We start from the raw sequence: 23,349 nt of genomic DNA, 5'->3' as shown, positions 1-23,349 counted from the left end.
TGTGGCCCAGGCCCAAACCCTTGGCGTCACCCCGGACTTCCCTCCTTCTCTCACGCCCACATTCCCTCTGTCAGCAAGTCCCGTCACCTCTAAACAAACCCCCAATTCTACCACTTTTCACAACGCAGTCCCTGCGGGGCGGCTGGGCGGGTCCCCAGCCACAGCCTCCCCGCCTCGCTCCTCCCGCCGCTCTGGCGCCCCCTTTCGCCGGCGCGTTATAGCCAGAGGGAGCGGGTGAAATCCGAGTCAGGCCCCCGCGAAGTCCACGTCCTCGTCGGCTGGCTCGGAACCCTCCGCGGCGCCACCTTTCCCCAGAGGAAAACCCGAAGTGCCTCCCAGTGGCACGATCTGTCCCGTCACCTCCCAGCCCCTGTCTCCTCCCACTCTCTCCGTCGCTCACTCGGCTCCGGCCTCACGGGGCTCTTGGCTGTTTTCTTCACGCACCGTCCATCCATGGCTCAGGTCATGATCATGGTCTCTGCTCAGAGAGCACCTCAGAGAGGCCTTCCTCGTGCCCTTGCCTCGCTGGATTGTCCTCCACAGCACACATCGCATAGGATAACCTTTTTGCTTATGTGTTTCTAGTTATGCTTTATTGAATTTCCACTGTAGAACAACGCCTGGTACTTCCTGGGAACTTGGTGTTTGCCGAATGAATATGTGCCCTGTGCCCGCTGGGGCTGGGGAAAAGGCGGGAGTGAGAAAGAGCCTGTCTACCTGCACAGAGCTCCCGGGTAACCAAACCATTCCAAGAGTAAGTTTGCTGTGACTGAGGATGAACGGGGGCTGTGGCTGCGTCCCATGTGGGCTTGAACTGAGCCCAGAAGTGAGGGAAGCCCTCAGAGAAAATGGCCTTTGAGCTGATACCTGAAGGAGAAGTAGGAGTTAGCGGAGCAGGTGAGAAGGAATAGAATTCCAGGCAGAAGGAACAGCATGTGCAAAGGCTTTGAGGGGGGAGAGATGGCCTTGGAGGGTTTGGCAAAATGGTTGCAAGTGGCAGTGAGCAAGAGTGTGGTGAGTGATGAGTTGGAAGGAGCTGTTTGTTCCTCCATTCACCCCACACCCCTGAACTGCTCTGGTCTTTGCTTCAAATCTCTGAATTATCTTCTGCCTTGTCTCCACCCTTCTGCCCCCTATGTTGTGTCCTGGGAGGCTGACTTGTATGGACCACTCAGCCTTTGCCTTTTGGCTTCCCGTTGGGTTCCGCAATAGGGAGCCACAGCAGGCATTGGAGGGAAAAAGGAGACTGAGGTCAGGGTATTAATATCTCATCTCCTCTCCTGTGTGGTCCATGCAGGCTGCCTGTGTCCCTCAACCAACAGCTCTTGACCGGCAGTCCTCTCTCTGCACAAGTCCAGGTTCCAGCAACTGCTTTCGCCCCATAACCCCAGGTCCCAGCGCTCTGGGGTGGTAATGAATGGTTCATGGCTGCCCTCTTTTTGAAATAGTGCTTTTATTAAACTCTCTTCAAATTACCCCATTTGAGTGTTCTGTTTCCTGCTGGAACTCTCTTTTTTTTTATTGAGGTAAATTCACATAATATAAAGTTAACCATCTTGAGGGGCACCTGGGTGGCTCAGTCGGTTAAGCGTCTGCCTTCGGCTCAGGTCATGATCCCAGGGTCCTGGGATTGAGCCCGCATCGGGCTCCCTGCTCCACGGAGAGCCTGCTTCTCCCTCTCCCACTCCCCCTGCTTGTGCTCTCTCTCTCTCTGTCAAATAAATAGATAAAATATTTTTTAAAAAAAGTTAACTATCTTGAAGCGTATATTCAGTGGCATTACATTCACAAATATTGTGCAACCACATCACTTCTGTCTAGTTCTAAAAATTTTCCATCATCCCAAGAGGAGATCCTGTACTCATTCTCCTTGGATATGGGCTTCACTTCTCCCTGCCCCCTCCCCCCATCACTGGCCATCCCTAATGTGCTCTATCTCTATGGATTTACCTCTTCCGGACATTTCACAGAAATGCAGTCATACAATGTGTGACCTTTTGTGCCTGGCTTCTTTCACTCAGCATGATGTTTTGAGGTTCACCCATGGGGTAGTGTGTGTCAGGGCTTCATTCTTTTTCATGACTGAGTAATATTCCACCATATGGATGGGCCACATTTGTTTATTTATTTCTCCGTTGATGGATAGTTGGGTTGTTTCCACCTTTGGCGACCGTGAATTGTGCTGCTATGAATGTGTGTGGACATATGAACATGCAAGGACACCGAGTCCCTGTTTTCACTTCTTTGGCTATATACTTAGGAGTAGAATTGCTGGCTCATATGGTAATTCTATGTTTAGCTTTTTGAGGAACTGCTAAACTGTTTTTCATAGCGGCTGCACCATTTTACATCTTCACCAACAGTGTTGGAGGAGATTGCTCTTCTTTTTTGTCTCTGCCCCCAAAAAGTCTGCTGTGAGCTTCTGGAGGCCCAGGAAAAACTCTTCCTCTCACTCCTGCCATGCTCCTCCTTTGTCCACTTCCACACACTTTTCTGGTACCATTTCCCTAATCTGGCCACCGCCTCCATGTCTTATCTTCCCATTTAGATTATAGTTTGTTGGTTGCTACCAGGCTGAGGACTCTGGTGCCTGGGAACCACAGAGCCCTGTCCCTTCCCAGGCCCTGGGCCCCTTGACCTCTAGGCACAGGCGTGGTGACTGTACCTATTACCACTCTTCCTCAACCTCCCAGATGTGGCTCATTTCTCCCTCCAGCTTCATGCTTCTGCCTGCCCTCTCTCTAAATGCAGCTGTGATCCATGCTTCTGTCAACCCATCCCCTGTCCACCTCCTCCCGGGTGACCTCAATGACCCGCTCCCTGGGCATCCATGTCTTCCCAGGACAGGTGACTCAGGGACGCACTTCTCATGATGGGCCCAGCTGCCTTCCGGTGCCTCTCCTTGGCAGGCAGGGCTTCTCAGCCTCAGCACTGCTGACATCTGGGGCAGGATTGTTCTCTGTGGTGGGGGCTGTGCTGTGCACTCTAGGATGTTTAGCAGCATCCCTGGCCTCTGCTGACTAGATGCCAATAGATCCTCCCCTCCACAATGTGACGACCAAAAGTATCTCTGGACATTGCCAAATGTCCCCTAGGGGGATAATCTGCCCCAGTTGAGAACTGCTGGGATTGTCCAAATCAAACCTCACGCTCGAAGTGCTGATGTTCGTCCAGCCTGTGGTCTGTGCCAAGCATGGGGATGAGCACCCTGTAAACACCACTTCATCTTGCGCTCATCTCCTCCATTTTATCTGTACAGGGATGGAGGCTTACAGTGGCCACATGACCTGCCCAAGGTAACACGGCGAGGAAGCCTACTCTCAGGGACACGGCGAGGAAGCCTACTCTCAGGGACTCCTCATCCCTGGGCCCTTCAACTTGCTTCTCCTTCCCTGTCCCCATCTCTCTGAGGGCAGAGACGCTGAGTTGACACCCACTCCTCTCTTCCTCTCCTCCTCTGATGCCCGAAACCCCACATCCAGCCAGGCACCAATGCAGATGTTCTCCACATCCCTAAGAAATCCACATCCCTGCGGTGCCTTGGTGGCTCAGTTGGTTGAGCATCTGACTCTTGATTTCAGCTCAGGTCATGACCTCAGGGTCCTGGGATCCAGCCCTGCGTGGGGAGGGGAAGACTCCCCAGGGAGTCTGCTTCTCTTCTCCCTCTGCTCCTCCCCCCTCTTCACGCACTCTCTCTCTTTCTCTCTGAAATAAATAAATAAATCTTAAAAAAAAAATCCACATCCCTAACAAAACCAATAAACTCCAATGTGCTTTATTTATTTATTTTTTTTATAAAGATTTTTTTTTTATTTATTTGACAGAGAGAGACACAGCGAGAGAGGGAACACAAGCAGGGGGCGTGGGAGAGGGAGAAGCAGGCTTCCCGCTGAGCAGGGAGCCCGATGCGGGGCTTGATCCCAGGACCCTGAGATCATGACCTGAGCCGAAGGCAGATGCTTAACGACTGAGCCACCCAGGTGCCCCTCCAATGTGCTTTAAAATACCAATTAAAGGGGGCTCCTCCCCTGCTCAGGCACCATCCATGGCTCCCCATTGCCTGCCAGATCAACCCTTAGCCACTTGGTCTAATTCAAGGCCCTTCACATCCACTCCTGCACCCCTCCTCACCTCTCACACCCCAAGGCCAGAGAGAGCCACCTGCCCAGCCACACCCTCAAGTTTCTCTGTGCCCAAGCCCCACCCTCTCCCCTGCATCTGTTGAAATCCAACCTCTCCCTCAAGTCCTAGCTCAGATGTCACATCCTTCACGTAGCCTTCCCTTCTGCCTCCTCCAAGCAGCACAGCTTCAATTATTTGTACTGGCTCTTCTTCCCGTAGAAACACCACCCCCTCTCACCCTCATGGATGGCCCAGCACCCAGTGAGAGAACATTTCCTGAAACGGAAGAGGGATAAAGGCATCAGCCACGTTTACCACCTGCCAGGACAAGTGGGTGTCTTAAACTGGCTTTAAAATCCCCTCAAAGTTTTGAGCTCTTCTGTGTTTTGTTTTCTGGAATTTGGGAGAGATTGGTGCCCTAATAGTTTCCAAACTTGAATTTGGGACTCTTTGGCCTCACCCTCCATCTTTGTCTTAATCCAGACAGACGGCTTCTGATACTGAAATTTTAGTCATTCCCAATCATCTGCCACCAGTTTTGCTCCATTTACGTATTACCTTTTTATTACTTAATAGTTTTCTTGCAGTGGTCTTCCTTTGAAGCCTTATTTTATTTTATTTTTAAAAAAGATTTTATTTATTTATATGAGCTAGAGAGCATGCACAAATGGGGGGGAGGGGCAAAGGGAGAGGAAGAAGCAGACTCCCGGCTGAGCAGCAACACCCACAATCCCGGGCTCAATCCCAGGACCCCAGGATCATGACCTGAGCCAAAGGCAGACGCTTAACCGACTGAGCCACCCAGGCATCCCAAACCTTATTTATTTTAAAGCAAAATTCATATAACTATTATTATATCCATAAGGCTATAGATTTGATGTCTAGGGTGAATCTATTTTTTTTCCTTCTCTGAGTCAAAACAAATCTCTCATTTAACATAAATACATATAATAGAAAATGAATTGAAAACGTTCCTCCATGTGCCATCTAAAATTACCAGACCAAGGTATTTTGTATCAGACTTTGGACACTTGTATCAGACTTTGGGAACCAGCCAGAATATTTTCTGTGTGGTTCAGACTTGTGAAAATACATTTCTTCATTCATGCATCCTATCTTTTCTTCCCCAGCTTCATTAAGGTATAATTGACAAAAATTTAAGGTGTGCAATGTGACTCAACATTTATTCTCGTGTTTCAGGTTTCAGCTAGCCACCTGACACCCAACTCAGATAGCAGCTTCCCTTCTACCCTGTTGCCAAACCCTGTTATATCCCTTCACTGGTAAAAAATTCCTGCCGGATATGTTTCTTTATTTTCTCTTTTCCCCGCTTAAGCCTCAGACCCACAAGGGCAAGGATTTGGTCTCTTTTTATTCTCTGCCATGTTCCCAGCACACCTAGAACAATGCTTGGGTCTTTCAACAGCAGGTCCTTTCAATTGCACGGATTTATTCTGAGCCAAGCACTGCCTAGCCCTGTACCAGCTGATCCTGGGGTCTCACCCTCAAGGAGACCTTGGTCTCATGGGGAGACAGAGCCAGCTAAAGCAGGACTTGCCTGATTGAGGGTTGCTCATGGATGGGGCTGTGAAGCCACTGCTTTCTCTGAACTAGGGCATTCAGAGCATGGAGCTAGCAATCAGGATTTGCTGGTGAGGCAGAAGACTGGAAACTCCATGGTGGTTAATAATAGCACACTTACTGTATGCTAAAATACAAAAGTGCTCCCTACACCTGGAAGCAGGGTTTCTCAGTCTCACCGTTGTTGACATTGGGGCTGGATCATTCTCTTTTGTGAGGGGCCATCCTGTGTGTGCATTGTAGGATATTTAGCAGCATCCCTGGCTCTACCCACTAGATGCCAGGAGTACCCCAGCATCCAGGTGTGATGACCAAAGTGTCTCTAGACATTGCCAGATTATCTCCTGGGGGACAAAATTGCCTTGGGTGACCATTGTTCCCCTAAAACATTACAGCAGTCTTCTGAGGTGGGTACACAGAGAGTAGCTGATGGAGTCATTTGAACCCTCTGCTTCCAGAGTCTTCCATGCTCTAACCACTATGATACATGGCTTTGTATGTGGTCTGGCCCCTGGCTCTGTCCTCTGAGAGCCTAGCACTGCTCAGGGCCTTCTCCACCCCTTGGCCCCATCCCCCAGGCTAACCAGCACCAAGATTAGGCTTCCCAACTGGTTGGCCCCCAAAGCCAAGGGCGGCTCACCGGTAGTCTGTAACAGCACCAAGAATTTCTTTTTGACCAGTCAAATGGCTTTGGAATGATTATTCTGGGAAAAAATTCTGAACTTCCTTGCCTTTCCTTCGGCTTCTTTATGGTTTGCTGTGGTTTTGGCCTTGGAACTCACTGGGAGGAGGGCAACGTTCAGGGCTTCAGCCTTCTCCGTGTGTGACCTGGCCCCTGACTGACCCCAGCCAGTCATGCCTCTCCTCCAGCCTACAGCATGTGCCTTAGTTTCTCCAGATGAGCCTGCAAGTTATGGCTGGAGCCTTTGATCTCTTTAGTCTCCTGTGGGTTGTTGTTTTTGTTTTTTTTCCCTTTGACAGCTATTTCCTGGGTATCTAGAATGTGCAAGATCTCTTGGCCCTGGGGAGGCAGTGGAGAGCTAAAGGCTTCCTTCCATCTGTCTGCCCATTTGCCCAGATCAACCACCCATCCACCCATCCACCCACCAAACCAGGAATGGTATCTTTGTTTCACATCCAGGGGTGGAGCTGACCCTGTCTGGACCGATCTGGAGCAGATAAACTGGCCAAGGACAACATCCTAGCGGGATGGTCAAGTTGACTGACAGTGGGTGGGTGGGGTGGGAGGAGCAGGACCAGAGTCTGGTGCTCCTTGTTGAGGCTGGAGGTCATCCTGGAGGAAGAAGCCCCAGGTGGTGATAGAGCCCCAGGAGGGTGGGTTGGATCCAGAGGGAACAGAAGGGCTTGCTCCCAAGGGCCAATGGAGTCTGAGGATTCCTGGGAGCCCCGTGGGGCCTCAGGGTTGCTGGCTTAGGGACCCCTTTCTAAGCTTGGGAGCAGGTCCTGAGGTGGGGGCTTTGAGGGGTACTGGTGTGGGAGGAGGGTGTTAAGCAGTGGGCCACAGGGGGATCTGGGCACTAATTGGAGCCAGGCACGGGCAAAGGTGCAGGGAAATGTGACGGTGTCGGGCTGCTGGGTGTCCAAGTCTTTGCATCTCCACAAGTCTCTTTCGCTGTCTCTGTGTCTTTCTCTCCATCTCTCCACCTGTCAGTCTCTCCATCTCCGGCTCTGTGCCTTTCCCTCTCTGTCGCTCTCCATGCCTCCACGTCTCTGTCTCTGGTTCTCTCCATCTCTGGGGGCTCAGCCCTGGTCCCCGCCCAGGGGCTGGTCAGGCCGGGGGCGGGCCGGGGGCGGGCCTCGCGGCGGCCGGGCGGGGTTAAAGGGCCAGACCGCCAGACGGCGCGGTCAGAGCTGAGGTTGCGGTGCGGGCGGATCTAGACCGAGGGCCAGAGGCCGAGACCCGCGGGGTGAGTGCGCGCGGGGGGGCGTAACCCGAGCGCCGCCGCGGCGCTGCGCGGTAACCCGAGGCGCCCGGCGCGGGTGCCCGCAGTGTGCCAGCGAGGGTCTGCGCGCCGCGGCGGCCGGGGCTCCCCAGGACCGCAGCGGCGGCTGCGGGACACGGACGCCCGTCTTGGGGGGGGGGGATGTGGACGTGTCCCCGACGGTCGCGGCGTGTGAGCGCAGTTTTTTCAGTGCGCACCTCGGCGTCCTGTGTGTATCCTTCTCTCTGGGTATCCGTGGTGGGAAGGCACCTCAAGAAGAGCCCCCTCCCCATCAGGACAGCTCAGGGGGATCCGAGTCCTGCCCTGTGCCGCCTCTTAGGGCTGATTGGAGTCACTCCACATCGTCTCACTCGTGGACTTGTACGCTTGTGCTCCGGCTGCCTTCATGGCCCCTCTACCCACCCGTGGTAGGCACAGAGCCTCCAAATGCTCCTTTATGAGAAGAGAGATGCCCTCTTGGGCCCCCAGAGTTGGCAGTGAGGGTTGTGTGAAGTCCTGTAGTTGGTACTAGCTGATATTTTTGTTGGATCCTGGAGAGATATATGCTCCTTGGTGTCCCAGGGCCTCGCCGTCCCCACTTGGACCAGGCGGTGGCTAGCCAGCCCAGACCATGCCTGGTGGCTGAGGCCCGCCCCCTGGGGAGTCTCAGGCTGGTGGTGGGAGGGAGACAGGGAGACAGTGGGGGAGCTGGGATTTGAACAAACCAGTCCTGTCTGACCCCAAAATCCTGTGCACTTTCTGATGGCCCCGGTCTGTCTGTAGAGCCCAGCTTGGGTTTCTGAGAGGTAACATTAGCTCTGGGCTGGTGTCCAGTGGTGACCTGGGTTGGTATCCACAGAGGGGCTTGGATGACTCTGCAGACAGAGAAGGGGACCCTGTCCCTCCTCCCTGGCAAGGCTTGGGCTCCACTCTCCAAATCCCAGATGACTGGGCAACAGTAACGAATATGGTGGCAGCCTCAACAGCAATGAGAGGCACCTTTGATCAAGGGCTTGCTGTATGCCAAGCGCCGAGCTGAGCACACTAAAAACGTGGCATTTTCATCAAAGCCCTGTGAAGTGGGTAATATAGTTCCTGGCTTCCATATGAGGAAATTGAGGCTCAGAGAGGTGCAGACACTCCCCCGAGGTCACACAGCTAAGAGGCAGAGCTTTATGGAATCCTTTCCAAGGCTCGTGTCCGACTGTGGCCACACTTGGTTGGGATGGTGGGCAGAGAAAATTGCAGTTCTGGAATGATCTAGATTACTGGTGTTTTTTTTAAACTTAGTTTTCTGCCAGGATCTCCTTTGGGCCAAGGAAGCTGCAGGCAAAAACCTACAATATGCCCAAAGCTGTGCTGAGACTCTCCTTCCCACCTCCATTGGCCAACTTGGCTCTGCCCTTAGAAATGCCCGTTGAAGTCCTTTCTCAGAACCCCAGAAATTTGGAGTAAGCCCCCTCTCAACTCAGACTTCTAGGGCGTGGCAGTTTGGGAGTCCCTGGGGTCAGGCAGCCCTTTGGCGAAGAGAGAGGGTGCCATGAGCAGGGATGGGGGTAGGCTGTCTGCACTACAGGCTTCCAGAGTGAGTGTGGGGCAGGGCTAGGATGTGGAATGGTGGAGCCAGTGTTGGGGGCTTGGCTGCCAGGCTGCCGGTGGGCTCCAGGACTTGCGGTTCAAGGAGAGGCAGATATGTGGTTTCTGGGGGGGGGGCGCAGTTGTGTCCTGCATTCCTTCTCAGGAGCCCACACACCTTGTATGACAAGTCCGCGACGGGCGGCCGGGCTAACCTGACAAACCAGCGCTCCATGGGCGTGGGCCACTGAGCCAGTCGCTGGCACCTCGGTTTTCAGATAATGCCAGCCCCAGCGGGACTGGTGGGGCCACTTCTGCCAGGGTGGGGCCCCTGGGTGTCCTTGCCTGGTGTCTGATGCACCAGAGGAGCGGGTTTGCCAGCCTCTTGGAGCATCCTGAGAGTGTCAGCTTCGAATTTCTCTCCCTCCAATAAAAGAGTAATAATGGAAATAGGAATAATGGCTAAAATTTGCGTGCTGCCTGCCAAACCTCATCTCACTGAAGTGTCCCAAACAACCTTAAGAGGTAGCAGCCTGCTATTATTAACCCATTTCACAGATTGGCAAACAGGCTGGGGGAGCGGAGTAGACCTACTCAAGGCTGCTTACTTGGGGAGGGGCAGGACTGTGATTTGAATCCAGGCTTGTTTGAGTCAAAAATGCACATTTTAAAACACGATGCAGTCCCAAAACAACCTTTCATTTTATGTTTAATTTTTTTAGTTGAAGTGTAATTAGGTATAGGAAAGTGTACTTTCCACAACTGAGCAGTTCAGGAGTTTTTGCAAATTGAACCAACACATGTCACCAGCACCCATATCAAGAAAGAAAACAGCTGTCTGAGCCCCCAGAACACCCTCTCCCCAACTGAAGCATCTTCATTCATTTTTCATTAATTTCAACTAATTAACCCTTTTTAAAAAGTTTTAAAAAATCTTTTTAAGTAATCTCTACACCCAATGTGGGGCTCACATTCACAACCCTGAGATCAAGAGTCATATGCTCTACAGACTGAGCCAGCCAGGTGCCCCTCAACTAATTAACTTTTAAATAGACTTTATATTTTAGAGCAGTTTTAGGTTTACAGAAAAATTATGCAGAAAGTATAGAGTTCCGAAACACCCCTCAGCTCCCTACAATTTCCCCTACCGTTAACATCTTCCATTAGGGTGATATGCTTCTTTTTTTAAAAAAATTATTTGTTTATTAATTTATTTTAAGGGGTATGGGGAGAGGGAGAGGGAGAGAGAGAATCTCAAGCAGACTCTGTGCTAAGCGCAGAGCCCGACGTGGGGCTCAATCCTACAACCCCAAGATAGTGACCTGAGCTGAAATCAAGAGTTGGATCCTTAACCACCTGAGCCACCCAGGCACCCCTAGGGTGATCTATTTCTTACAGTTGATGAACCAATGTGAACACATTATGATTAACTAAAGTCCATAGTTTACATTAGAGCTCATTCTTCGGGTTGTACAGTCAACGGATTCATCTTTATATTTAATTAAAACATTTTTGAATGGGCAGTATGTGCTCATGTTATAGAAAATCAAAAAGTCCCCAAAGATGGACAAAGAAAGTTAAGTTTCCCTTCCACTCCTGCCCCCTAGTTTTTCCAGGCCCCTTCCAGAGACAACCACCATGATAAATTTCTCATGGGTCCTCAAAGCGTTTTTTGTTTTGTTTTGTTTTGTTTTCATTTTTAAATATTGAAGCAAAGTTTATCTAATATAAAATAATTTTTTTAAAGATTTTATTTATTTATTTTGACAGAGAGACAGAGAGAGAGGGAACACAAGCAGGGGGAGTGGGAGAGGGAGAAGCAGGCTTCCCGCTGAGCAGAGAGCCTGATGTGGGGCTCGATCCCAGGATGCTGGGATCATGACCTGAGCTGAAGGCAGACGCTTAACGACTGAGCCACCCAGGTGCCCCTAAAATAATTATTTAAAAATGAACAATTCAGTGGCATTTAGCACATTCGCAGTGTTGTGCAATCATCACATCACCTCTATCTAGCTCCAAAACATTTTCCTCTCCCCAAAAGGAGATCCTATCCCTGGTAGCTGTCACTCCCTTCCCATTCCCCCACCCCCCACCAGCCCCTGGCAACCACCAGTCTGCTTGCTGTCTCTCTGGATTTGCCTGTTCTGGACATTTCATATAAATGGGATCAGACACTATAAGCCTTTCGCTCAGCATAATGTTTTTGAGGTTCATTTATGTTGTATCATATATCAGGACCTCATTCCTTTTCATGGCCGAGTAATATTCCATTGCACAAATATACCACATGATACTTATCCATTCATTTGTTGATGGACCTCTGGATTGTTTCCACCTTTTGGCTATTCTGAATAGTGCAGCTATTCATATTCATATACAAGTATCAGAGTACGTTTTCCATTCTTTTGACTATATACCTAGGAGAGGAACTGCCAATTCTTTTTTTTTTTTAAAGTTTTATTTATTTGAGAGAGAGAGAGAGCACCAGCAGGGGTGGAGGGGCAGAGGGAGAGGGAGAAGTAGACTCCGCATGAGCAGGGAGCCCGATGTGGGGCTCGATCCCAGGACCCCAACATCATGACCTGAGCCGAAGGCAGATGCTTAACCGACTGAGCCACCCAGGCAGCCCTTGGAACTGCCAATTCTATGTTTAACTTTTTGAGGAACTGCCAACCTACTTCTCAAAGTGGCTGCACCACCTCAAAACTTTTTGTAACACTTTTTTGGGGGGGCTTGGCAAGAATGCTCTTGTTTGGAGGGGGTCAAGAGGAACCCAGCTACAGAAAGTAGAGGACTTAAGGTCTCCAACTTATTGAGCTCCTCCCATGAGCATCAGATGGACTTCTTGCTCTTTTTACCATTTTGTAGATGAGAAGATGGAGGCTGTCAGGGTGACAACCAGTTGGGGATCTATAGTGTGTGCTCTTTCTGCTTGGAGCAGAGTCTGACCCTGAGATCAGGACCTGAGCGAAAATCAAGAGTTGGATGCTTAACCAACTGAGCCACCCAGGTGCCCCCATCCCTCTGCCTCTGTCTTATAAGGACAACTGAGATTCCAGCTGGGACCAACCTAGACAACCCAGGCTACTCTAGACCCTTAACTTAGTCCCATCTGCAAAGACTTTGCCATAGAAGGTCTCATTCTCAGGTTCCAGAGAACTGATATCTTTGGGGGGGGCCCATATTCAGCCTCCCCCATCCCTGCTTTACCTCCATCAAGACATGTAGTGTTTACATGGTGTTCTATCATGTCTCTTGGTGGCCACCTGTCTTAAGGGCTGGGACCATGTGTGTCCTCCTCGCCATTACATACCCATGCCCAGAACAGAGTCACACACATAGGAGGGGTTCAAACACGATTTGCCAACTGAATGACGAAGAAATGCAGGTAGAACACTTGGTAAGAGGCCTGGCATATGAGAGTATTTAGAGGAAGGTCACAATTCTGAATCATAATCACTAGCTGCCTTCCTTGGCATTGCTGGGGGAGAATCACTACCCACTATTAAATTGGTAAAGAAACAAATATCCACAGCTGCTCCCTGGAGAGCATGTCCCCTGGAGTTGCCCAGAACCTTCTGCCTGGGACTTGTGACTTGGAGCTCTCTGTGATTCATTTTGGGAGGTTATTTGCTCCCCACCCCCACCCCTAACCGGGCCTTCCAGAGGGCATATCGTCTACACCAGGCAGTCTGTCTTTTTAAAAAGATTTTTTGGGGTGCCTGGGTGGCTCAGTCAGTTAAGTGTCCAACTCTTGGTGTCGGTTCAGGTCATGATCTCAGGGTTATGGGATTGGGCCCCCGCATTGGGCTCCACGCTCAGGGCAGAGTCTGCTTGGGATTCTCTCGCCCCTCTCCCTGTGCCCCTCCCCCCCAATAAATAAATAAATCTTTTAAAAAATTTGAAAAAAGATTTTTAATTGTGGTAAAATACACATAACATTTATCATCTTAACCATTTTAAGTGTCCAGTTCAGTGGTACTAAGTACATTCACACTGTTGTGCAGCCGTCACCACCATCCATCTGCAGAACTTTTTCATCTTCTTCAATTAAAACTCTGTCCCTGTTAAACACTAACTCTCCCACTCTGTCCCCCTCCCCAGCCCCTCGTGCCCACCATCTACTTCCTGTTTCTGAATCTGACTCGTCTAGGGACCTCTTATAAGTGGGCTCACATAGCATTTGTTTTTTGTGTCTCTTATTTCACTTAACATAATGTCCTCGAGGTTCATCCATGTTGTACCAGGTGTCAGAATTTCCTTTTTAGGGCCGAATAATATTCCCCTGTATGGTTGGACCACATGATGTTTCTGTGTTCATCCGTTGATGGGCACTTGGCTTGTTTCCACCTTTTGGCTATTGTGATTAATGCTGCTATGAACATGGGTGTGCAAATATCTGTTTGGGTCCCTGATTTCACTTCTTTTGGGGATCTACCCGGAAGTGGGACTGCTGGATCATATTGTGATTCTGTGTTTAATATTTTGAGGAACCACCATACTGTTTTCCACAGCAAAGTGGCACCGTTTTACATTTCCACGAGCAACGCATAAGGGTTCAAGACTTCTCTGCATGCTTGCCAACTCTTGTTATTTCCTTTCATGATAAGGAGCCATCCTAATGAGTGGTCATGTCATCTGTATGACTTATAATGTAAGTCAGACCATCCCAATGGGGCTCTCCAAATTTGGTGATAAGCCACCCAGCTATTTTCCCAAGATGTGGTAACCCATAGAAACTTCATATCTTCTGTATGGAGGATGTAGTTGGGCATTGGGAGCCAGTGAGTCTGAGCCCCTAATGGAGGGAACCGTGGGCAGGGGTGGGTGGGGACTGGGGACTCAGGCGAGGACCTGGAGGGCAGGGTTCATTTAGCTATGTTGTCCCAGGAGGTGGGACAAGGAGGGAACCATTGGCTGGTTGGACTGAGTGGAAAGGAGAGATGAAGACAGGACCCATCCATTTTCAGGAGTCTCCTTGGCATCGTCTGAGATCTGTGAGCCCCCAAAGTGATGGAGTTTGGTCGTTGGTGGAGTTCAGGGGGTCTCTGCCAGCTCCCATCTCCCTTGAGTTAGAGGAACTGAGATTTGGTTGTCCAGAAAATGGACAGAATGTAAGACCTAACTCCAAGGACCACTTTAAGATTCCATAAAATGAGGCATGCACATCCCTGAGTGTGGTTCACAGCACATCGTAATGCTCCATACCTGGTCACTGTGTTATTAATATTGTTGTTACCTACCCACTTTATTTGGGTTCCTTCAAGAGCTGACCCCCGGGCAAGGATTTGAGTGCAAGAAGCTTATTTGGGAAGTGATCACAGAACATACCAGTAAGGAAAAAGGAAGTGAACCCCAAAGAATTGAAAACAGGGACTCTAACATGTACCTGTACATGCATGTTCATAGCTGCACATTTCACAATAGGCAGAGGTGGGAGCAGCTCAGATGTTCATTAACAGATAAATGGATAAACAAATTGTGATACATCCTTACAATGGAATATTACACAGGAGTACAAGAAATGAAGTTCTGATACACACTGTGATGAGGATGAACCTTGAACACATCATGCTGGGTGAAAGAAGCCGGACACAAAAGGTCATATAATATATGATCATATTGATATGAAATAAAATATCCATAGAGGCAGAAAGCTGATTAGGGGCGCCTGGGTGGCTCAGTCGGTTAAGCATCCGACTCTTGGTCTCAGTTCAGGTCTTGATCTCAGAGTCATGAGTTCAAGCCCCACATTGGGCTCTGAGCTGGGCATGGAGCCTACTTGAAAGAAAGAGAGAGAAAGCAAGCAAGCAAGCAAATTAGTGGTTGCCAGGGGTTGAAGGTATAGGGGAGTGGAGAATGACTGCTAATTGGGATGGGATTTCCTTTTGGGGCAAGGAAAAAATTTAGAGCTAGATGGAGGTGGTGGTGGCAGGACACTGTGGATGTGCTAGATGCTACTGAATTGTACACAGTTGACCTTTGAACAACATGGGTTCAAACTGCATGGGTCCACTTATATGCAGAATTTTTACAGTGCAGCCCCATAAATGGATTTTCTCTTTCTTATGATTTTTTCAATATTTTCTTTTCTCCAGCTGACTTTACTGTAAGAATGCAGTATATAATACATATAACATACAAAGTATTTGTTAATTGACTTTATGTTATCAGTAAGGCTTTCCAGTCAATAGTAGGCTATTAGTAGTTAAGATTTTGGGGAGTCAAAACTTATATATGGAATTCTGACTGCATGGGGGGGTTGGCACCTCTAACTCCTTCATTGTTCAAGGGTCAACTGTACTTTCAAATGGTTCGTTTTATGTTGGGTGAATTTCACCTCAATTAAATAAAGAAGAAAAAGAGGGGAGACAGGGGAAGGGAGGCAGCTAATAGAGAAAGTTTCGACGGTGGGCAGCTGGAGTTTAATCCCACTGGGGAAGCCTGGTGGCGCATGTGGAACCCACATCTCAGGGTCATGGCACCCCAGGGGAGAAGGTATCTATCCAGCAATATTTATCAGTCATTGGTTAAGGGCTACTTTCAATGTGTGTGTGTGTTTAAATTTTCCAACACTCTGGCCATCCACGCATGGGCAGAGAAGTCAGGAGGGATGCCCTGCAAAGTCAAGGCTGAGGGCATGTGGACAGGGCACTGGTGCATCCATCTGGCCAGCCAGCTGAAGGTCATTGCTGGGGGGAAGGTTGAGGGGTTTCCTTGGGGTCCGGGACTCCTGTGTATTGAGCACCTACTGTGTGCCAGGTACATGCTGCTTGACTCCACAGGCCATCCTGTGTCCGGTGCACACATGGCCAGAGGGTGGTTCCTACGTGCACTGACCCCGCCATCCCGTGTGTCCCCCCAGGATGCTGCCCATCGCAGAACACTTGCTGCACCTCCTGGGAGTGGAGAAGACCTCGTTCCGCCTGTATGCCCTGTCTGGGTTCCTCCTCTCCCTGCTCTTCTTCCTCTTCCGCCTGGTGATGCAGTTCCTGAGGCTCTGCTGGCGCTTCTACGTCACCTGCCGCCGCCTGAGCTGCTTCCCCCAGCCACCCCGGCGCAGCTGGCTGCTGGGCCACCTTGGCATGGTGCGTGTGTGGCTGGGCAGGTCCCAGGTATTCAGTAAGGATGATGGGCCTGACTGCTTCCGCCATCCCCCAGGAATCCGGTTGGAGCCATGAACAGACCCATTTTACAGGATAGGGGTGTGATTGAGGCTCAGAGAGGGCAAGCAGTTGACCTGAGGTCACACAGCCGGGATGAGGCAGAGCTGACTCTAAGGTTTTCTCTGTAATTAGATCAGGTGCTTTAAAATATTAACTCAGTCCTCTTGACAATCCTAGGAGGTAGTTCCCATGACTACCCCCATTTTGCTCCTGAGACTATTATGGCACAGAGAGGTTAAGTAGCTGGCCCCAGGTCACACAGCTCGCCAGTGGCATAGTTGGGGTTCAAACCCAGGCCATCTGGCTCCAGAGTCCCTGCTCTTAGCTCTGTATCCTCTGCTGCCTCTTGTTTCTGGATGACAAAACCTGCACTTTTTCAAAAAAGAGTTTCAGAGGTCAGAAGAAAGCCAGACTCCTGAGGGCACGGAGGCTTTTAGGGTCCTACAGTCCAGCTCCTAACTGCCTGTGGCACTCATCTGGTCCCCCTTGCAGGCCTAAAGGAAACTGAGGGACAGTTGTGGAGACCTTCCTGGTTCAGGCCTCATGCCGAGTGCAGACGTGGACTTCGGAGAGCAGTTCAAGGGCAGTGGTCATCAGTGTGTGCCTGATGCCCATCTCTACCCTCTCCTGCCATGTGACCTTGAGCAATGACTTCACCTACCCGTGCCTCAGTTTCCCCATCTGCAATGTGGGGATTATGATTGTTCCTAATAACCTCGTGAGATTGTATTGACAGTTCTTAAAGTCATGTCTGTGGCATGCTTGGCACTGAGCCTGCCATGCAGTGGTGGATGTGCTCAACTCCTGGGTCCTGCAGAGCCTGGAAGTATCAGGGGATTCTAGAAATATTTTGGATTCTACTTGGAGTGAGCGTCCCAGAAGAAGGAAGCAGGAGACACATTTCCACTCAATAGCTCAAACAACATTTTATGTGGCTTTAGGAATGACTCCCCTGGGGCCAGCATTCACTAAGTTTTGCCCGTTTGTGCCTGAATCTCCTCCCTCCGTTTCACCTCCTACCTCTGCTTGGGCCTCATCCTCTCCTGCTGGACCATGGTCCAGCCTCCTCCCTGGGCTCCTGCCTCCAGTCCATCCCCCATCCTGGCCCCAGGAGGATTCCTGAAACCAACCACGTCCCTCCTCTACTCACACACCTTACATGGCTCCCCACTGCTGTCTGGAGAAAGTCTCAGCTCCTCAGGTAATGTTCAAGCCCCTTTAGACTCTAACTCCCACCCTGCTCACGTCTAGTCTTGCAGAATGACTTCCTGTTCCTATAACCAGGCTCTGACTTCCCACCTCCATGTCCTTTGCTGGAATTGTGCCCCCTGCCCTAAATATCCTTCTCAGTTAGATGAACTTCTACTCATTTGTCATTCCCCATATCCAGTACTCTTACTCTGAGAAGCCATCTGGCTTTACTGGTGGTTCTAGAGGTAGTAGCCAGGCTCTGGTGTCCCAGACAGTTGGCCAGGGCCGGTTCTAAAGTCCAACCTTGACCCTGTGGACCCAGCATGCGTCCTGGGGCCATGAGTTCTGGGTGAGGCCATGGTTTCTCTTGGGTGTGGACAGGCTCAGGGCTGAACCTGATTGAGAAGGAGACACAGGAGCCAGAAAGAAGTCATTTATTGGCTTGTTCACTCATTCATTTATTCATTTGATCGGCAGTTGCTGGGCCTTGCAATTGGCCAGGCAAGGGGTTAGGTCCCTTAATATCTGAGCTCTCCCTTAATTCTCACAGGCTGTGGAATAGGGATGGATCTTCCCAATATTATGGATTTGATCTTTGGAGCTCAGAGAGGTTAAGTGACTTGCCCAAGGTCACACAGCTGCCGAGAACAGATTTGAGCTCCGATCCTGTAGTACTTCTGCCTTGTGTTTGTTAAGAGCGGGCATTTTGGAGCTGGGTGGCCTGTGTTCAAATCCTGGCTTTGCCACTGTGGCAGATGACCCCAGTGTCTGCCCGGATCCTTTTGCCCCTTTCTGGATGTGATGGCCTGACCTCCAGCTGCCAGCACCAGAATTCTAGGGCTTTCTCTGGCCCTGTGCACTGTGAGCTTCAGAGTTAATGCCCCAGGTGTGACCCTCAGCCAGTGACTGTGGGACTGTAGGAGTTGATGTATAAACACCTCAGCTCACTCTTCCTCTGCTGGGTTGACTTTGATACACGTGTCCCCCAGAGGTCCCCAGGAAGACAGCACTGAGTTGCCCGTGGCCATAACACCCTTGGCCACTCCCCCTTTGCTGGCTGCCTTCCCTCCCTGTCTCACTTTCCTTAGTCCCCTGCCCATGTTTTTGGGGATCCACCTTCAAACGAACCACTTGCCCTAGAACCCTTGTCTCAAGACCTGCTTCTGGGGAAGCCCAAACCAAGACAATCACTTATTCACCTGTAACTTCAGGCAAGTCATTTGACCTTTCTGAGCAAAGTAAAATGGGGAAAATAGTAGCAACGATGTCACAGAATAGTTGTGTGGGTTGAAGGTATGAGTATATGAAAAATGCCCCCAGCAGTGCCTAAGACTGCAAGCCCGTGTACGTGTTAAAACTGACAATACTAGTAGTTTATTCCTGACAGAGCAAGTACTCAATAAATGCCAATCATGATTGTGCTTACTGTTACCATTTTTTATTTCTTTTTATTTTTTTATTTTTATTATTATTTTTTAAGATTTTATTTATTTGACAGAGAGAGACACAGCGAGAGAGGGAACACAAGCAGGGGGAGTGGGAGAGGGAGAAGCAGGCTTCCCGCGGAGCAGGGAGCCCGATGCGGGGCTCGATCCCAGGACCCTGGGATCACGACCTGAGCCGAAGGCAGATGCTTAACAACTGAGCCACCCAGGCGCCCCCCGTTTTTTATTTCTTGAACACCGGCTGTGTGTCAGGCCCTTGTGCTGGGCTCTCTTGTTTTGTTCATTCATGAATTTTCTCAACCACCCTCAAGCAGAGAGTCGATTCTTCCCCACTTCTCAGATGAGGGAATGGAGGCTCACCAAGGTGCAACCCTCATACAGCCAATCCTACAGCTCTCCTGGGCTCGTTTGGAGGACAGGGGAGGTGGCAGGCGGGAAAGGCTGGGGAAGGTGGGGCTGGGCTCCTCCTCACTATCTTTCCCTACCACCTCCTGCAGTATCTTCCAAATGAGACAGGCCTCCAAGATGAGAAGAAGGTGCTGGACAACATGCACCATGTGATTCTGGTGTGGATTGGACCCATCCTGCCACTGTTGGTTTTGGTGCACCCTGACTACATCAAGCCCCTAGTGGGTGCCTCAGGTATGTGGGCTGGGCCTTCAAATGATGGGTAACCCCTTAACTCCCAGAGCTCACCTGGGCTTCTAGGCATGTAGGCTATCCAGGGGAAGGGCCATTTGAGTAGGGATTTGAAGGATGAATAGGAGTTCACCAAAGCAGCCACAGTAATACAGGTAGTGGGAATAGCATGGGAAAAGGTGGACAATATCTAAGAGTCCTGGGAAATTTGAGAGGATGTCTACCCATCTGGAAGTCAGATCCAAACATGTTTGGATAGATAATTGTTGGCCCAGGATTTTGTTAAGTGGTTGCTGCTTAATTCTAAGCCATGGCAGCCCATCATTTGCCTTCTGATGTTCCCACTGCGGCTCTTCCAGCTTCACCTGGGCTGCCCCTGGTTGGTGGAAGAAGAGATGCGGAAGGATTGCTTCTCCCTTCTACAGTCCACACCTCTCCCAAGGTGTAGGACTCCCAGGTGTGCTTGGCAAGCTCTTGTTCAACCTTCAACACCCAGATCCAATGACCCCTTCTCCAGGAAGACCTGGGGGTGACCCTCCAGACGGATCATAGCTTTCTCCTCTGGGCTTTTCCATTCTCAGTCCTAACCCTCTAAGGCTGAGTGTGTCTGCATTCAGTCCTGTCCCCCTCATAGGAGTCTGGATCTGCAGTGTGGCCTTGCATGTAACTGGGCACCTCCAGAGACATCAGGGGCATTTGAGAGAGGAGGGAGGAATGAAAGAGCTCCAGGAATTTTAGATCTCTGGCCCCAGCTTGGGCCTCTGCAAACCCATGTCTAGAGACCACCATCAAGGCTGCCACCCTGGAGCCATGAAAGAGGAAGGGCTGCCATTCTTCCCTTCCCAGCTATGCCCTCCCCACCATTGCTGCATTTGTGAGGGGATGCCCACCCCACTGCACAAAGGGGGACCTAGACCCTGGGAAGGGTGACTTTTCCAAGGGATGGGCACCAAGTTGTGGGAAGAGCCCTGGGCTAGGACTTAGGCAGGCTGGGCTCTGATCCTGGCTGGAGCCATACTTGCTGTGTGACCGAGAAATTCATCTAACCTCACAGGGCCTCAGTTTCTGCTCTGGAAAATGGGGTGGTTGTGAAGGCTCCAGATGATGTGGGTAGGTGCTCATGAGGGTTTGTTCTCTCCTGCCTTTTTCATATCCTGTTTTTCTTTCCCCTTCTCCTCATTCTCTCCTGAATCCTCCTACTTCCCCCCTACTCCTAAGAGTCCCAGTTTCCTGAGTACTGTCCTCCGTGGTTGTGAGACCCCAAGTAGAATAGGGAGTGAAGCCCCCAGTGTGGCCTCAGCGCATAGTAGATGCTCAGGCCTCTGCCTCTCCTCTCCTCTCCCCTCCCTTCTCTCAGGTCAGGCAGGACATCCACTACCTCCCCTGCTGGAGGAGTCAGATGGGGGGCTCTAGTTGGGAGGGTGGGGCTGTGAGTCAGGACAGACAAGCCTGGCCCCAAGCTGTGGATCGCATTCCCCACTGGGGCCTCCACAGGGCCACACCTGGGGAACTCGCTGCTCGGGACCCAAACACACACAGCCCATGGAGCCTGAGAAAAGCACGGCTCCTCTTGGACCTCTGTTTCTCCATCTTATATTGGGCAATTGGGATAGAGAGGATTAATGGGTGAAAGGAGGTGAAAATGATTTATGGAGTATGAAACGTGATATATAGGCATGTAATTACAGCTTGTCTTTCTACATTCATTTTGTATGGGGTTGAAATTCACATAACATATAATTAGCCATTTTAAAGTACACAGTTTTAAACTGTAAGGTATTTCGAGTGTTCCCAATGTTGTGCAACCCTCGGCTCTCTCTCGTTTCAAACTTATTCATAGCTCCATAAAACAGCCTGAACCCATTAAGTAATTACTTCCCATTCTCCTCTCCCCCCATCTCCTGGTACATCCCCCCAATCTCCTTTCTATCTCTATGGCTTTGCCTGTCCTGGATATATCATAGGAAAGGAATTATACACAATGTGGTCTTTTGCGACTGACTTCTTTCACTCAGCAAAATGTTTCCGAGGTTCATCCACAGAGTAGCGATGACCAGGGCTTTATTCCTTTTTAAGGCTGAGTAATATTCCATTGTCTGGATATATGGATATACCACATTTGTTTATCCACTCCTCCACTGACAGTTATTTGGGTTGTTTCTACCTTTGGGCTATTACAAATGATGCTATGAACATGCATGTATGTTTTCATTTCTTCTGGGTAGATACTGAAGAGTAGAAATGCAGGGCCATATGGGAATTCTACCTTTAACTTTTTAAGGAACCACCAAACTGCTTTCCACGATGGCTAGGCATTTATTTTTCACTAGTAGGGGCTTGCTGGGGGCTGGAGACGAAGATATTCATCTCACAAGTTCTTGACATCAGTGACCAATAATTATAGTCATAGTTATAAAAATAGCCAGCAGTTGGTTAATTATTCATTTGTGTGTACAAATATTTAATGAGCACCTGCCATGTGCCAGGAACATATTAGCTCATTGAGTTTTTGTAGGGATGCTACGAGGCAGGCAGGGTTGTTCTGTTTCTCCTGTGGCAGATGAGGAAGTGGAGGGACAGAGGGCTAACGTGCCCAAGTTTACACATGGAGTTAGTGGTAGGGCTGGGATTTGAACCTAGGCCTGGCCTGCCAAGAGGCCAGCCTCTCAACCACAGTGATATGGACTTTCCTGCTGGGCACTGGGTAGGGCCTTTTCTTATATGACCTCATCCAGGGTAGATGTTACCATCCCCTTTTTACTGAAGGGGACACTTAAAATGGGAAAGGCAGCCTGGACACAGACTCTCCTGGAATCAAGTGGTCAGAGTTTAAGTGGAGTAAGGACCCAAGGATGGGAGAACAAGCGTTCAGCTGGGGAGACTTCCTGGAGGAGGTGTCGGTGAAGCTGGGCCTTGAAGGATGTTTGGAGTTTGCCAGATGAGAAGTCTTAGGTGGAGCGTTCTACCAGGACAAAGGTGCAAATGTGTGAAAGTACCAGGGGAATTCAGGTGACTTGGGGTGTCCGGAGGGAAGATGATGTGTGGGGAGGAGTAGGCGATGAGACAGGAGGTAGACTCAGAGCACCTATGTGCAAAGCAAATGAGCTTGTGTTTTACCCTGGGGGCGTTAAGGAATGATGGGAGGTGTTTAAATAGGACAGCCATTGAACAGGTCTGTATATCAGAAAGACCCTCAAAGGGCCTAGGCTGGAGTCCAGATCCCAGAGAGTAAAGGAGTGACCAGAATTCTACCTTCTTCTCCAATGCTGCCTCTTCCTGGAAGCCTGCCTTGACTTCCAGCAGCCCTTTTTCTGTGCCTCCCTTTGCTTCTGGCATACCTTCTATCTTCTAGATAATTGCATGGCGTGCCTCTGCTTCCCTTTCTCACCCCACCCGGAGCTCCTCCAGGCAGGGTGTGGAGCTGAGCCATCTCTGGTCCCCAGCATTGCCCAGCATGGGTTGGGTAAAGGAAGATGGTAGAAGAGATGTTCTGAATAGGAGGATGAGTGGACAGATGACTGTGTGCACAATTGGCCAATTCCTAGGTACTGTGTGTGTAGGTGGCTGAGTCACATCTCAGATAAAAGTGACATCACTTGAGTTTCAGGTACTTCCTTTCTGGGCCCCTGTCCATTCTGTCCCAAGTCTGCTCAACACAGGAAGGGAATTCACTCACTCACCCATCCA

The 23,349-nt window shown here is 50.1% G+C and overlaps 1 protein-coding gene across 7 annotated transcripts in view; it reads left to right on the top strand.

The window, feature by feature from the left end:
• The window catches only part of CYP4F22 (cytochrome P450 family 4 subfamily F member 22), a 57,764-nt gene that overhangs the window by 21,690 nt on the left and 12,725 nt on the right, over nt 1-23,349 (top strand). For 4 of the 7 annotated variants that reach the window (XR_013440880.1, XM_078054367.1, XM_078054379.1 and 1 more), the window contains exons 2-3: nt 16,087-16,309; nt 19,521-19,665. Coding sequence is in view for 6 of the 7 variants with exons in the window: in XM_078054367.1 (XP_077910493.1) it covers nt 16,088-16,309; nt 19,521-19,665 (367 nt within the window). In the remaining variant the exon portion in view is untranslated. Of the gene's footprint in view, nt 1-7,561; nt 7,632-16,086; nt 16,310-16,337; nt 17,589-19,520; nt 19,666-23,349 lie in introns of those variants that run through there. The other 3 variants (XM_036089090.2, XM_078054370.1, XM_078054372.1) reach the window with 3 other exon arrangements.

The sequence above is a fragment of the Halichoerus grypus genome, chromosome 1 (assembly GCF_964656455.1).
Source record: "Halichoerus grypus chromosome 1, mHalGry1.hap1.1, whole genome shotgun sequence".
NCBI classification, from domain to species: domain Eukaryota; kingdom Metazoa; phylum Chordata; class Mammalia; order Carnivora; family Phocidae; genus Halichoerus; species Halichoerus grypus.
The sequence above is the reverse complement of the archived record's forward strand: the minus strand, read 5'-3'. Positions and strand labels throughout refer to the sequence as shown.